The following is a 13,487-nucleotide window of genomic DNA, read 5'->3' on the forward strand; positions in this document are numbered from 1 at the left end:
CTGTTTATCATCCTAACAATGCCACTGCATGTTGCAAAGAAGGAGAGAGGGCTATAAATCCTCTTCGCTTTTGTCCAGAGCTGGGTCAAATATTTTTCTGCCAGGAACAAAAAAAAATAATTCAGCTTGTCTGAAACTTGATAGCTCTCGTGAAGATAACAGCAGTGACAACTGTTTTTGAAGGGCAAAAATTTGTCCTATCTTGAGTATTACAAATCGGGCTACACTTCGGAGGAAGAGAGAAGTGAAAAAATAGCAGCCTGCTTAAGTTCAACATGGATGTTGTCATCTGTAATTTTCAAAGAATTGCTCAGCAAAAGAACACACGTGTGTGTGGAAGGCTTCAGAGGGCATTTACATAATCCCAGTGCTCATGGTCCTTGCCTGGACTTGACTTGGGGTAGCCCTGTGGCTCCTTGGTCAGGAAAGCCCGTTGACAGGTTATTTTCTGATTGCTGGTTGGCATGGGAATGATGACCACGGTAAAAAAAAAAAAAAAAAAAGAAAAAGCTAGTTTCTGGAATTGCTTGGATTGGCTGTCCCCTGTGTGGAGAGGGGATAAATGAAGGGATGAATTAGAATGACCTTGAACCACTGTGGTGGTGGTGTCTGGGGTCAGAAGAAAGTCTTTTTATGGCAAGGAGGATAGTGATGCTGGTTTATCAAAATCCTTGGGCATTTCTAGATCAAAAATCTAAAAGGTGCTAGAGTGAGATTGGGAGGGAAGAGAGAATATCATTCATTATTTCCAAATTGTTTGGCATACAAAACCAGATTTTGACCTTCACTGGAATCTGATTTCTATTATAATAAAGCAGAATTTTTGGAATAAAGGAGAACAACAGTATATCTTAATTTATGCCCTTGACCTTTGATTCTACTAGACATGTACAGTTATATCCTTGTATAAGAATTCACATGCTGGAAGCAAGCATTAGAAATGTTAAAAAAAATTCACAGCGATTAGTCAAACTCCCACATGATTTTTTCTTGACTAATATTCAATGCTAGAAGGAGAATGAAAACATAGACACACACACACACACACACACACACACACACACACACACACACACTTTCTCCCATCTAATGTTGTTCCAAACATTTTTAAATTGATAGAGATTTTATGTGAAATTTTTCTTCTGTATATCATTTAGTCATTAGTGACATCATCAAACATAAACTAACAAAATCTCCTTCCTACAAAAACATGTATGTGCTTGTTTTTAATGTTAAATAACATGAACATACACTTCTGGCAATAAATGATATGATTTATTGTTAAGGTCAGTGTTAGAGCGGTAGAGAGCTTGTATTTTAACTCAACATGCCAGCCCTGAATCATCATTTCTCTGCTGATAAACACTGAGCTGCCATCCATTTATGGCTATTTTCCCTTGCTTGTTGCTGCTTTATTATTAAAGCCACCATAAAGATTCATTCCAGCAGCGGGCGTTTCTCCAGAAATGCTAATAAATGGAAACCCTTAGTGAAGTCTAGTACTTCAATGTCCCTGCTTGAAGTCAACCTGTATTTTTTTTTAGCCAGTTTGTTGCTACTCCAAACCACTAATCTCCCCTTTATGGTCATTTTTTTAAACAGAGAGGATGTTAGGAGTGGGAAGCAAATAACACTTGGTTAACCACCTCCCTAAAACCTAGATGTTGAGTGGAGCATGCCAGGTGGAAACAGCACCAAGTCTCTGGAGTGGCATCTATTGTCATCTAGTGTTTAGGGGTCTGGAAATGACACCCTAGTTCTAACACATTTGCAGATCTGGTTACCAGAGTTGATTGAAAGTGAGTGCTTAAATTACTGTGTGAATTCTACTGTATTCTTGCGTGCAGGACGCTGACAAACAGTGTGTTTTCCATATGAAAAGGTTGTGAGCTGATTTTCATAAATCCAACCCTTTATTCGAGGGATATATAAGGAGGCTTTTCTTTTCCAGTCACAATGCAATTGATAGCATAAAAATTATACCTGAACAAAAAGAAAATCTCAAGTACAATAATTTACAAAAGACTTTTAGGGGCTTGCGTAATGGAAGAATCCTAGAGTGGACGTGTTAAAATAGAAAGTTTTTACCATAAGAAATGAAAATATGAAAAGATCCTTCAAGTTTCCATTTACCAGCTTCCGTCTCTTGAGTGGCTGTCATAGTGGCAAAGGTTGTAAGTCTTGGCTATCAGTGTGTCTGAGTGAGAGAAGGGTAATTTCCTACTTTAAAAAATTCATTGGTTCCTCTGTTTAAAGTTTGTGTATAGAGTTGTGCGTAATGGAATTTCAGGAGAAAACAAATGTGTTTTTTGCCATATGAGCAGGCACTGACCTCTAGCTCTCATTATTTCTCTGTTTTCTCATATGGCATAATAGTGGGGTCAGGTCAGTGAGTCCTCTTATAGGATAAAAGTAAAAAAGATTAATAAATGTGCCAAAGCCTCACTTTAATTGAACCTGAAGCATATGTTGCAAGTATGTAAAATATGTCCCAGATGTTACACCAAGGCTGGTTTCTGGGCTTTCCCTGATTACCACAAGGCAGCTATTAGTCCTATAACCTTTGGACTTGGGGGTAAATGGGGTATTACGTGGCACAGAATGAGAGCACCTGTTTTCCATTCAGCAAAGACCCCTGGCAGGCTTTGCCTAAGCCTGTCCATATGTTTTCACTTAGCAGATTGTTGGGCGATTATGAAAAGTGTCTTTCTTTAGAGCCAGCATTGATATTAGTCACTCACAATGAAAGGGCAAGTCATTGGCTACTTGACAAGGTCCGTGTGGGCATAAACCGAAGTCGTTTATTTCATTTCAGCTCGAAGTGTTTTCCCTCAACATAATTATATAGATGGCAAAGACACAGGTACAAGAAGTTGAAGCGGACACAGATTATAATTACTTCGCGTAACAGTTTCGTAAGAGCTTTTCTTTAGTGCTAACTTCAGCACCTGGGAAGACTTTGGTTAAAGTTAGTAAAAGCTAAGTCACAATTCACCTGGAACCACAGATCCTAAAGCTTTTCCATGCGATGGGCTTTTGAGGATTTTTTTTTTTCGTGTGTCCTTTTTTATTAAAACAGCTAATCATTCAGGTGAGAGTTTGTGATCCTCAGACTTAGCCTTCATTCTAGGATCCATTGTCCACATTTGCCTGAACCTAAAGTTGGGTGGCTTCTCTCTTAGTCCAATTCCACGGTTTTCACAAAGGCAGAGAAGATGGGTTTTAAATGGTGGTTCTTAGTTATGAATCATTGACTTGTTTCACTTATCTGCATTATGTAGTAGTACTAGATGAAGCTCTACCAGAGATGAAATTTCTCCTGAATTAAATGTTAGAAAGACATCCTACTTTGTTCTCAGTTCCCTTTGTTGTAGAGCCTTCTCTCAGCCATCAGCCACAAAGTCACAGTTTGATCTGATTTTTGACCTGACACCAAATCCTGCCTTTGTGGTTAATAGAATATCTAATTAGAGAGGAGCCGCGCGCGCGCCCCGCCGCGTGCCGCGAGGGCCGTGCGCGCGCGCGCGCGCGGCCGCCCGCGTGCGTTCCCCGGCCTCGCGCTCTGACCGGTTACCGAGTCGTGCACCAAATAAAGTAAAGTCTTTCGTTTTTGTAGCTTAAAAAGTTTAGGCATGCTTCCCATGGTGTGTTCTACCCTTGTAATGGGATCCAGCTGCAATATCAGGAAGCAGAAGATAGAATGCAGGTTTTCCTCAGGGTAAGCATGGATTCAGACGCATGGCATACTACTAATGTTTATTGATAAAAGATATTAAAGTGTTCAGGCATTTATGCTTGCATTGCTTCTCCTTTTTCCTCAGCCATTATGTCAAGGTTACTGTGTTTCAAGATAACTAGATGCAATGAATGAAACATATCTGAGTTACTTCAAAATACACAGATTGTTTGCTTTAATTCTTGAAATCTCTGTTTTCTGCTTTGATTCTCCAGCCCTACAAATGTATACAATATACCCAGGATGCATACATCTCTGCATCTCAAATCAAGGATGGGGTGGGGGAGGAGATACCTCTGATATGTGATAGAAGAAGATTCTAATCTGGCAACATGTTCTAGTTATATTCCATGAAACAATTACATGGTGGGGGAGCCGATCAAAGCTTTGGAGAAAGGCAGGGAAAGAGAAGTCAAGAAAAAAATTTATTTAAAAAAATCTTAATTCACATTTAACTGGAATAGCATTGTATTAGTTTATTAGTTTTCTATTGCTGCATTGCAAATGACCACAAACTTAGAGGCTTCAAACAAGCCACATGTATTAACTCTCAACTCAGCAGGTCAGAAGTCTAGGCATGGCTCAACTGGGCTCTCTGCTCAGAATCTCACACTCAAGGTGTCAGGCTGAGTTCTCATTTGAGGCTCTGCAGAAGAATCCACTTCCAAGCTCATTCGGTTTGTTGAGAGAATTCAGTTCCTTATATTTGGAAGACTGAAGCCTTTGTTTTCTTGTTGGCTTTTCACTCCCACTGGTTACTTTCCATGGTCCCTCCCATCTTTATATCCATCCATGGAGAAGCTCCCTTTTGTCAAATCTCTCTAACACTTTAACTCTCTTTCTTCAGGAAGAGCCTAGTCCCTTTTAAGGGTTCACCTAATTAGATCATGCCAACCAAAGATAATTCTTTCTTAAAGTCCACTGTGCCATCTAATATAACCTAATCATGGGATGGCTATACCATTATATTTCTAATTCCCTTCCCCTACAAAGTGAGGGGATTATACAGAACATATACACCAGGAAGTAGGAATCTTGGCAGTCATCTTAGAATTCTGCCACTGCATCTAGATCCACTCAGGCTCTGGAACAAAAATGGAACAGTCTTTGTGTTCCTTGTATGTATCTATTGCCAGGCAATGCCATAACTATCTTACAGTAAACAAATTAGGAAAGCCTGCCTGCACAGACACATCCTTTCAAAGATTGTAGGAAACATCTCATACCAGAGATAAAAACTGAAATATATTTTACTGAGGTAAACTTTATATTTTAAACTGAGTTATAGTACAGTATGTCCTACTTATTATCTAGTTCTCTGGGGTGAGGAGTGGTTGGGCATGCAGAAGGCCTGATGGGAAACATGTGCTTTCCCCTTGTTGCTTCCTTTTCTGGAGAAGAACAAAAACGAATAAAATAGGCAAAAAGCAAGGAAGGGTCCATTCCTCCTTTAGGGGATGTATTGGTGCTCAGACCCGCTAAGGTGATAGATGGCACACTGACCTTGAGTCAGCAGGAACACTCTACTTCATCTAGAATCATAGCAACATTCACACTAGAGGATGCCCAAGAGAAGTGTCAGAAGGATGCCTTGCTGCCCCATGGCTTTCTGCCTCCTGCAAGGCAGGAAGTCTTCTGAGTTTGCCTGCACAGTCACTGCCCTTACCCTGCCTCTGCTGGTGTTGCCCCTGCACAGCCCTTCAGCCAGAGCCCATCTGCCCCACCTGGCTGGACCCCTAAGGTGAAGCTCTGCAGCCTTGTGACTCTGACAGGTAGGTCAGGGGAGGTGTCCACAAGGATTGGGGTTTGCTTGATAAGTGCTGTGAGCCAGACTCCTTAGTGAGAGTTCACAACTAGGGGCTTCTGGCACCAGGGCACCCAGGTGTTTCTCATTCCAGGACTCCCTTGTGGGCCAATAAAATTCCCAAGATCCTCCGAACAGCCCACACACTCAGCACATCACAGCCCATCTTCTCCTTGCTCCTCCTAGTTCAACTTCATTTAAAAATGGGGAAACTGCTCCAGCCAAACATGGGTGCATTGCCAAATAATAAGATATTATTATAGATAATTACAGATATTACAGATAATAAGTGGCAGAGCCAGGGCTGAAACTCAGGTTTTCCAAGTTTAGCATCTTTATCCTTCCTTAAAACTAATTTTTCCTGGAAAATAAAAATCAAAGAACAGATGCAAATTACTTTAAACATGCTCTTTAGGCATTCTGGTAGCATAATCAGGGAGTACAGCATCCATCCCCAGCCAGGAGCTCTTTACTTCTAGGTTTCCAGTTCTTCACACTGCTTTCGTGTACACTCAGCCCTTTCCCACTATACCAGCTAGGCAGGACTGTGGTGAGTGAGTAATAACCCCTCAAAGATGTCCTGCCAGAAGTTCTGCAGCCCGAGAGAGGGTGTGCCCTGTAATGTAGGCTCAACAGCACTAGAAGAAGCTGAAGACCCAGAACTACAGCAGCAGAAGGAGCTGCTGGACAGCACCCAATGTGGGGGAGTATGGAGCCAAGGCCAGAGCACTGGCGTTAATAAAACAAACTGATGGGGGGCAGGGGGCAGGGTAGGTTGGAGGGTTGAAGGGCTACACCAGCTTTGAAGATGGAGGAAGGTGACCACAAACCAAGACATGTGTGCAGCCTTTAGAAGCCGGAAAGGGCAAGGAAGAAGATTCTCCCCTAGAGCCTCCAGAAAGAAATGCAGTCATGCCCACATCTTGATTTTAGTTAACCCTGTGAGACCCACTTCCAATGTGCAGACCACAAAACTATAAGATAATAAATCTGTGTCATTTAAGCCACTAGGTTTATTCATTACAGCAGCAATAGAAACTAATACAGGTGCCTTCCAATGGCATCCCCCCCCACACACACACACATATATATGTACATTTTAAAGCACTAGATCTAAGCTCCTAATTTTTCCTTATTAACTTAATCTACTCTTCTATATAAATATGGCTACACAGTTCTTCATTCAATATGGAAACTAAAACAGTATAGCAAAGCAAATATTTTTGTCCGAATTGCCTTAGTTTTTATTCAGAAAAGCTTGTCCAAAGATGAGAGTGGGTTTGTACCCATCTCTAGTGCACGTGCTTACTTTCCTGTTGAGGAGCCTGTATTATTCATTGGTGAGTACAACACCAAAGCATGGTTAACTTGACTTATCATCAGGAGAATTTCACTTCCTTAGAACATTCATTCTATTCTAGAAGGCATCAGGACAGAGGGTATTAGCCCTATTTAGGTCACAGACCCTTTGAAAACCTGAAGAAAGCTGCAGATTTTTTTCCCCACCCTGGGGAAAAATATGTAAACACGTAAAAAAAAAAAAAAAAAAAAACAAAAAACAAAAAAACAAAACTTTTCCATGCCTTTTTGTATTGCAATGGATGGAAATTGAATTATTTTTCAGAGTAAAGTATTTTTATAGAGTCATACCTCTGTTCCTCTCACTACCTTCCTCTTGACATTAATGCCTATTTTCCTCAAACACCTGAGATAAATGCAAATTTTTCAAGTAAAAATAAAGTTTAGTTCAGCTCAAAAGTAAGCTTCTACAAGAAGGCTGATGTCTGGCTTTGATATTGAAATTATGGAGTGGTTTTTGACACAGCAATAGGCTTGTTATTTTTGACATCTGTTTGACTATGACTTTTCAGTTGCATGGCAATACGTGCTTAAAACACTGACTTGGCAAAAGAAAACAGCAAACAAAATGGGAGCTGCTATGGCTTTATTAGATGAGGGTTAAGCATAGACAAATTCCTAGAGTTCTCCAAAGTCCTTGTTGAATTCCTATCATATTGTGCTGAGGATATCATGTTTTAAATTGTTTGCATCATTAATGCCTCATCATTATTTTTTTAAAAAGGATTAAGGGGCACCTGGGTGCCTCAGTCGGGTAAGCACCCAACTTGGTTTCAGCTCAAGTCATGATCTCATAGCTTCGTGGATTCGAGCCCCACATCGGGCTCTGTGTTGGCACTGCAGAGCCTGTTTGGGATTCTCTCTCTCTGCCCCTTCCCCACTTGCACTTTCTCTGTCTCAAAATAAATAAACTTAAAAAAAAGGATTAAATATTCACGATTCCATGTTAGGGTCATTGGAGACAGAATTAGCTTTTGAAGAGTTATGATTCCAACTGTCTGTGGGTTTCCAGCTGTAAACAAATTGAAAACTTTCATTACTCCTTGTTCCAGTATTCAGAAGTATTTCTCCAGCCTCAGAAAGTTTAGGTAAATGCCCCAACATGCCCTTCTGCATGGCAGTTGAGCTAAAAGAATTTAAATAGGAAGATCGCCTTAGATAATTTGGCAAGAATAATCACCAAGTAAAGCAAACCATGAATGGACTGTTTCCTGTGGTTTATTCTCATCATTGGATTTCCTTTGCCTCAAAAAAGCAGAACTCATATTTGAAAGTCAATCACATGTTTCAAGACAGGTCCTCTAGAAAGCTAGTTATCGTCTGTACTGCAGCAATGAACTTACTCTTATACTCCCATTTCTTGACAAAACCTCTTGAAATAGTGTGTCAGCTCTGGCTCTCAAGAGGTTGACAACATCCGTAGAAACAGACACAATTTTTTCAGGATCGCTGGCAGAATCGTTGACACTGGCTGACACCACTGCATGTTGAGATGAGAAGCATGTTTCTTCACCAAAGCAGCAGAACCAGATGTGTTGCCAAGCATCACAGATGCTCTATCGGAGCCCAGAGTGCCAAGATTTTTATTCTGCCTGAAAATTTGTTTGGCAAAGAAATTCTTCACCATGTTAAAGACATTGACTCTGCAGATTCTCAAAGAAGTTCACAAAGTAGGAATTCTTTGATTGTAAGAACTTGTCGACAGGAGTTGGCTATGCAAATAGAGGTATCTATTTGTATTATTATGTGCAAAAGGGAGATATTAAAGACATGTCAGAAATTCTGTAGTGTTGACATCATTTGATGAGAACACAACTTCAAGAAATGTGTGGCTTCACCAGCATCTTTCCAGTGACATGTAGGTTATTTTTCTTGGTGATAACGATGGATGCAAAAAATATTTTAATACAGGTCTTTTTTTTTTCCTTGGGGCAAATCCAAAGCCAGGTAAAGTCCCAGTCTTTAATAACCAAAATGTATTTATATAAAGAAAAAAGATACACGATGTCCAATAGATTTTCACAGTAGGCAGCCTGAGCTACTCCCTTTAATTTTATTGGTTGCATACTTCTATTGGCCAGAATCCTGCCACGTAAGAAATACTGTAGTTTTGCATCCCATTAAACTCCATAATTAATAGAAAATCAATAGATATGAAAACCTCATGGTACTGCTTTTTTTCTTTTGAAATTTTCCTACTTAAGCTAGACTCAAGGTAAACAGAGGTGTATGGCTATAGTCATGTTAGCACCATGTGTTTTCTTAGATTCCTATCCATAGTAAACCATTCTAGAGGTCTTAACATTATAGAGACAATATTACCTATCTGTTTACCTTCAATATCAGATTGCTCGCTGTTCATAATATGTCTCCCTGCCTAGTGATCTCCGGCCTGGCCATGTATCTCACTTTGGCTGACCTAGGCCATTTCCCAGCCAAAGGTTCAAGAGCCATCCTTGGCTCTGCCATCTCTCCTTTCCTTCTGAAGCATAGCTGGAACTGTCCGCATAGGAGATCCTTGTTTAGCTTGAATTCTAGAATAAAGGTGATGTAGATCCAACCCATAAGGGCATGGAGTATGAACAAAAAATAAACCTGTGTTTTTATTTTTATAACCTTTCATGATTTTGAGGGGTTTTTTTTGTTTTTTTTTTTTTACCATGACGTAATTTAGTCTAGGCTGGCAGATAAAATATTCATCCATATTACTTGGTGTGAATCAAGGTGTTAATATTTAATTTCAAAGAAAACATAAATTTTTTATTTTTTTTTTAATTTTTTTTTTTAACGTTTATTTATTTTTGAGACAGAGAGAGACAGAGCATGAACGGGGGAGGGTCAGAGAGAGGGAGACACAGAATCTGAAACAGGCTCCAGGCTCTGAGCTGTCAGCACAGAACCCGATGTGGGGCTCGAACTCACGGACCGCGAGGTCATGACCTGAGCCGAAGTCGGCCGCCCAACCGACTGAGCCACCCAGGCACCCCTAAATTTTTTAAATAAAACTAATCAAAGTCTCAGAAAGGAAAAGTTAAAATATTTTTTTCTTCTTAACTTCACAGATCTACCCACAGACCTTGAAGCCCCGTCTCAAATCATTCTGCTGTTAGGTCTCTCTCATTGAAAAGTGCTTTCTTTTCCCCATAAACTTAAAGTGAAGGACAAGATACTGGACAGACAGAGATAAATATGGCAGAATATGGGCCTTTCAGGAATCGCTGTCTGATGGGACCCTTGATTATGTAAACTAATAACTACAATACAGTGAGAAAAATGTTGTAATAGAGTTATAAAGAGTTTGGGTGGGAAAAACAAGAAGGTGACCATCTTCACAGACTTGTCAACAAATGTTGCATGGTAGAGGTGGCATTTAGTTTAAGTCTTGAAGGATGAGTGAGAATGTACAAGGAAATGTGGTATGTGAATTCAAGGAGTATTTGGTACAGTAGGAGCATAAAGTGGAGGAAAATGACACTGGAAAAGGCAAATTTAAGATTGTGAATGCTTTAGCCATCAGTTAAGAAATTTGAATTATCTTCAAGCAGTGAGAAATCAAAGGCTCTTTTAAAATAGGGAATTGTCATGATGACATTTGTGCTTTTAGAAGGAAACTCTGTCAGGGCACCTGGGTGGCTTAGCCGGTTAAGCATTCAACTCTTGATCTAGGCTCAGGTCATGATCTCATGATTCATGGGTTCTCCCATTCTCTCCCTCTCTCTTTCACTCACTCTCACTCTCTCTCTCTCTCTCTCTCTCTCTCTCTCTCTCTCTCTGTCTCTCACTCTGCCCCTCCCCTGCTCATGCTCTCCCTCTCTTTCTCTCTCTCAAAATAAATGAATAAATTTTTAAAAAGAAGAAAACTCTGCTAATGGGCAGGTGATGGAATAAGAAGGAAACGAGACTTGGTCACCTGCATGGCTCAGTCAGTTAAGCATCTGACTTTGGCTCAGGTCATGATCCCAAGGTTTGTGAGTTTCAGCCCTGCTTTGGGCCCCCTGCTGTCAACACGGGGCCCACTTCTGATCCTCTGCCTCCCTCTCTCTCTGCCCCTCCCCTGCTTGCATGCTCACTCACTCTCTCTCTCTCAAAAAATAAACATTAAGAAAAAAAAGAAGAAGGAAATGAGACTCGAAGTAGAGAAATATGCGAGGAGGTGCCATGGTATTCCCAGCAAGAAATAATGTCAGCCTGCACTGAAAACAGCAATCATGATAATAAGAAAGAAACAAATTTGAGAGATACTTTTAATAGTAAATGTACTAAGATTATTGAAACAATTTATGTTCTATAGAATAAGGGAAAATTTAGAGTTGCTGAGGACTATAAGATGCTTGGCTGAGATATCCTTGTATTTGTGAAGCACTTCACATGTTTCAAAGTACTTCCATTTGTTTACCTTAATTTAATGTTCACAATAACTCTGTGTACTGGCTTATCAAGTATTATTCCCATGCTTCAGTATCAGGAAGATAAACTTGGCTAGTGGGGAAGTAGCTAAGATTAGAAACCAGATAATGAGACTAAAATAGAGAAGTAGTTGAATCTGAAAACAAGTTAACTTATCTAAGAAGAAGGTAAGTCTGGGAATTAGGTAACTTGTCTGATGATGAAGAAACTGAGGTCAGAAAACTAACTCTCTAATTAACTTTCCTCCTGGTCATGTTGCAGTAAGGCCTGTTGACCCACCCAGAGATGACAACTAGGTCACTTGGTGTGCAAAATTGCATGTTCTGGTCAGTATAAACAGAAAGTGTCCTCCGTGCCTGCCCAGCCCTCTTTTCCTTCAGCACTAGGTCTTAAGAGAGCCTTTGAAAAAATGATGGCAACAGGTCCATATTCAGGGCCTCTTCCCCATTTAGTGTGCTTTCACTAAGTGAACTCACTCACTCAACGTCACAAAATAAGTGAAACAACCAAACTACAAACTTTAGCCTGTTTGCCTCCAAAGCCCGCCATTGTTTTGCATAACAATCTCCCAGTGCCTACCCCCTACAAAAACCCACTTAGTAACTAAAGTAATAATTTCCATTCTTTCATTATTCACTGGCTTCACTGGGCTCACCTGAGCAGCTCTTGCTCGAATCACTCTTGTGGGTCTAGCCAGCTATCTGGGGCTGTGGTCCTCCAAGGGCTTGACTAGGCTGGACATTCCAGATGGCTCAGTTGGATGACTAGGGGTTGTTGCTGGCTTCTCATGACGTGGCAACTCAATTCTAAGAGGGAGAATGATTCTAAAAGTGAGTGTTTCAAGAGATCCAAGCAGAAGCTGCAAAGCTTCTTATGATGTAGGCTTGGAAGTCCCAGAATGTCACTTCTGTCATGTCCTATTGGTCAAACAAGTCACTAAGGCCAGCCCAGATTCAAGGAGAGGATGGCTTTGGTTCTACCTCTTAATAAGGAGTGTCAAGGTCCTATTGCATAAGAATCTAAGAGATGGGAGATATTATGTGGCCATCTTTGGAAAGTAAAATCAGCTACCATTTCTAAAGAAGAAAAGCTCCTAATAGATGTCCAGTAGCATTAAGGTATATGAAGCCTGTTGCCTAACAGGAGACTTTCTCTTTATCTAAGGTTTATCAGCATATAGTGCTTGATTAGGTTATCTCAAAACTTAAACAAGCATAGTGCCTTCAAGTTGCCAGGTGTATCCAAAGTTTATCATCCCGTATATTTTTGTTTCATTTTTTGTTTTTGATTTACAAGTGGAGAAGCATCAAAGGACTGACTGAATTGTCATTCTCTACTTCGCTAAAACCTGAAAGTGCTACCTAAATCTTTCTTCTTCTGCTTTGTCCATAGATAAGAATTCAGCCCAGAAATTTCACTATCTAGCTGAACTCTCCCTTGAAGCTAGTTGGTACGTAGAAAGGAGTCATAAAAAAAATCCTTTTTAAATCCTATTCAGACTATACTGAATATCCATTGTCCTCTACCAGTGAAGGAAGACAAAATGCCACTGTCCAGTGTCCTGGAAGTCAGGCTTTACTTTCTCTGACTGGCTGCCAAAATGAAAAGCCAAGTGAGGAAAGGAGATTGCAGAACATTTCCTTCTTAAAGCATAAGAGTTTCTTCTTTTTAGAAAATGTAATTTGAAATTGCCAGCAGTTCACATCTGGTATTTTACTAATTTGTTCAAGGATATTTCTCATAGGATTTAAAAGATGACTGATATCTCTGAAAATTTTGTTGTACAAACTCTAAGTAGCTCGGTCAAGACTCTTTTCCAGGATCCTTGGAGCTAATGTTTTTCTGCTGTAGTGAGGTAGCAGTATGCAGATATTAAAATCAATATTGAGCTCATCATACACATATATGCTATTTCTTGGTTCTGGTATCTTACCCATGTATTCTGATCACAATGATTTGGAAACAGAGACAGCATCTGTCTTCTCTGTGATTCCACACTGGAATATTTTGGAGACATACAAGGCAATATAAAAAACAAATATACAGCTGCTGCAGTCTGATAATGTAAGATTTTATTGATTATCCGAAAGAGTAACTACCCTAGGTATTAGGTTTTCTTGTCACAACCTTCAGTGCCTGGGGTAGTTGAACAAGTTCTTTTTTTCCTTTGAGCTGACCTCA

The 13,487-nt window shown here is 40.1% G+C and overlaps 1 protein-coding gene across 9 annotated transcripts in view; it reads left to right on the top strand.

Moving 5' to 3' along the window:
* Positions 1-13,487, top strand: part of MCTP1 (multiple C2 and transmembrane domain containing 1) — a 530,890-nt gene that overhangs the window by 457,941 nt on the left and 59,462 nt on the right. Inside the window, exon 21 of one of the 9 annotated variants that reach the window (XM_019428809.2) lies at positions 8,344-9,598. The exons of the other annotated variants lie outside the window; for them this stretch is intronic. Coding sequence (XP_019284354.1) covers positions 8,344-8,364 — 21 coding nt within the window. The 3' untranslated portion in view covers positions 8,365-9,598. Of the gene's footprint in view, positions 1-8,343; positions 9,599-13,487 lie in introns of those variants that run through there. 9 annotated transcript variants of the gene reach the window in all.

This window comes from Panthera pardus, unplaced genomic scaffold (assembly GCF_024362965.1).
Source record: "Panthera pardus isolate Hobbes unplaced genomic scaffold, ASM2436296v1 HiC_scaffold_2, whole genome shotgun sequence".
Lineage (NCBI taxonomy): Eukaryota > Metazoa > Chordata > Mammalia > Carnivora > Felidae > Panthera > Panthera pardus.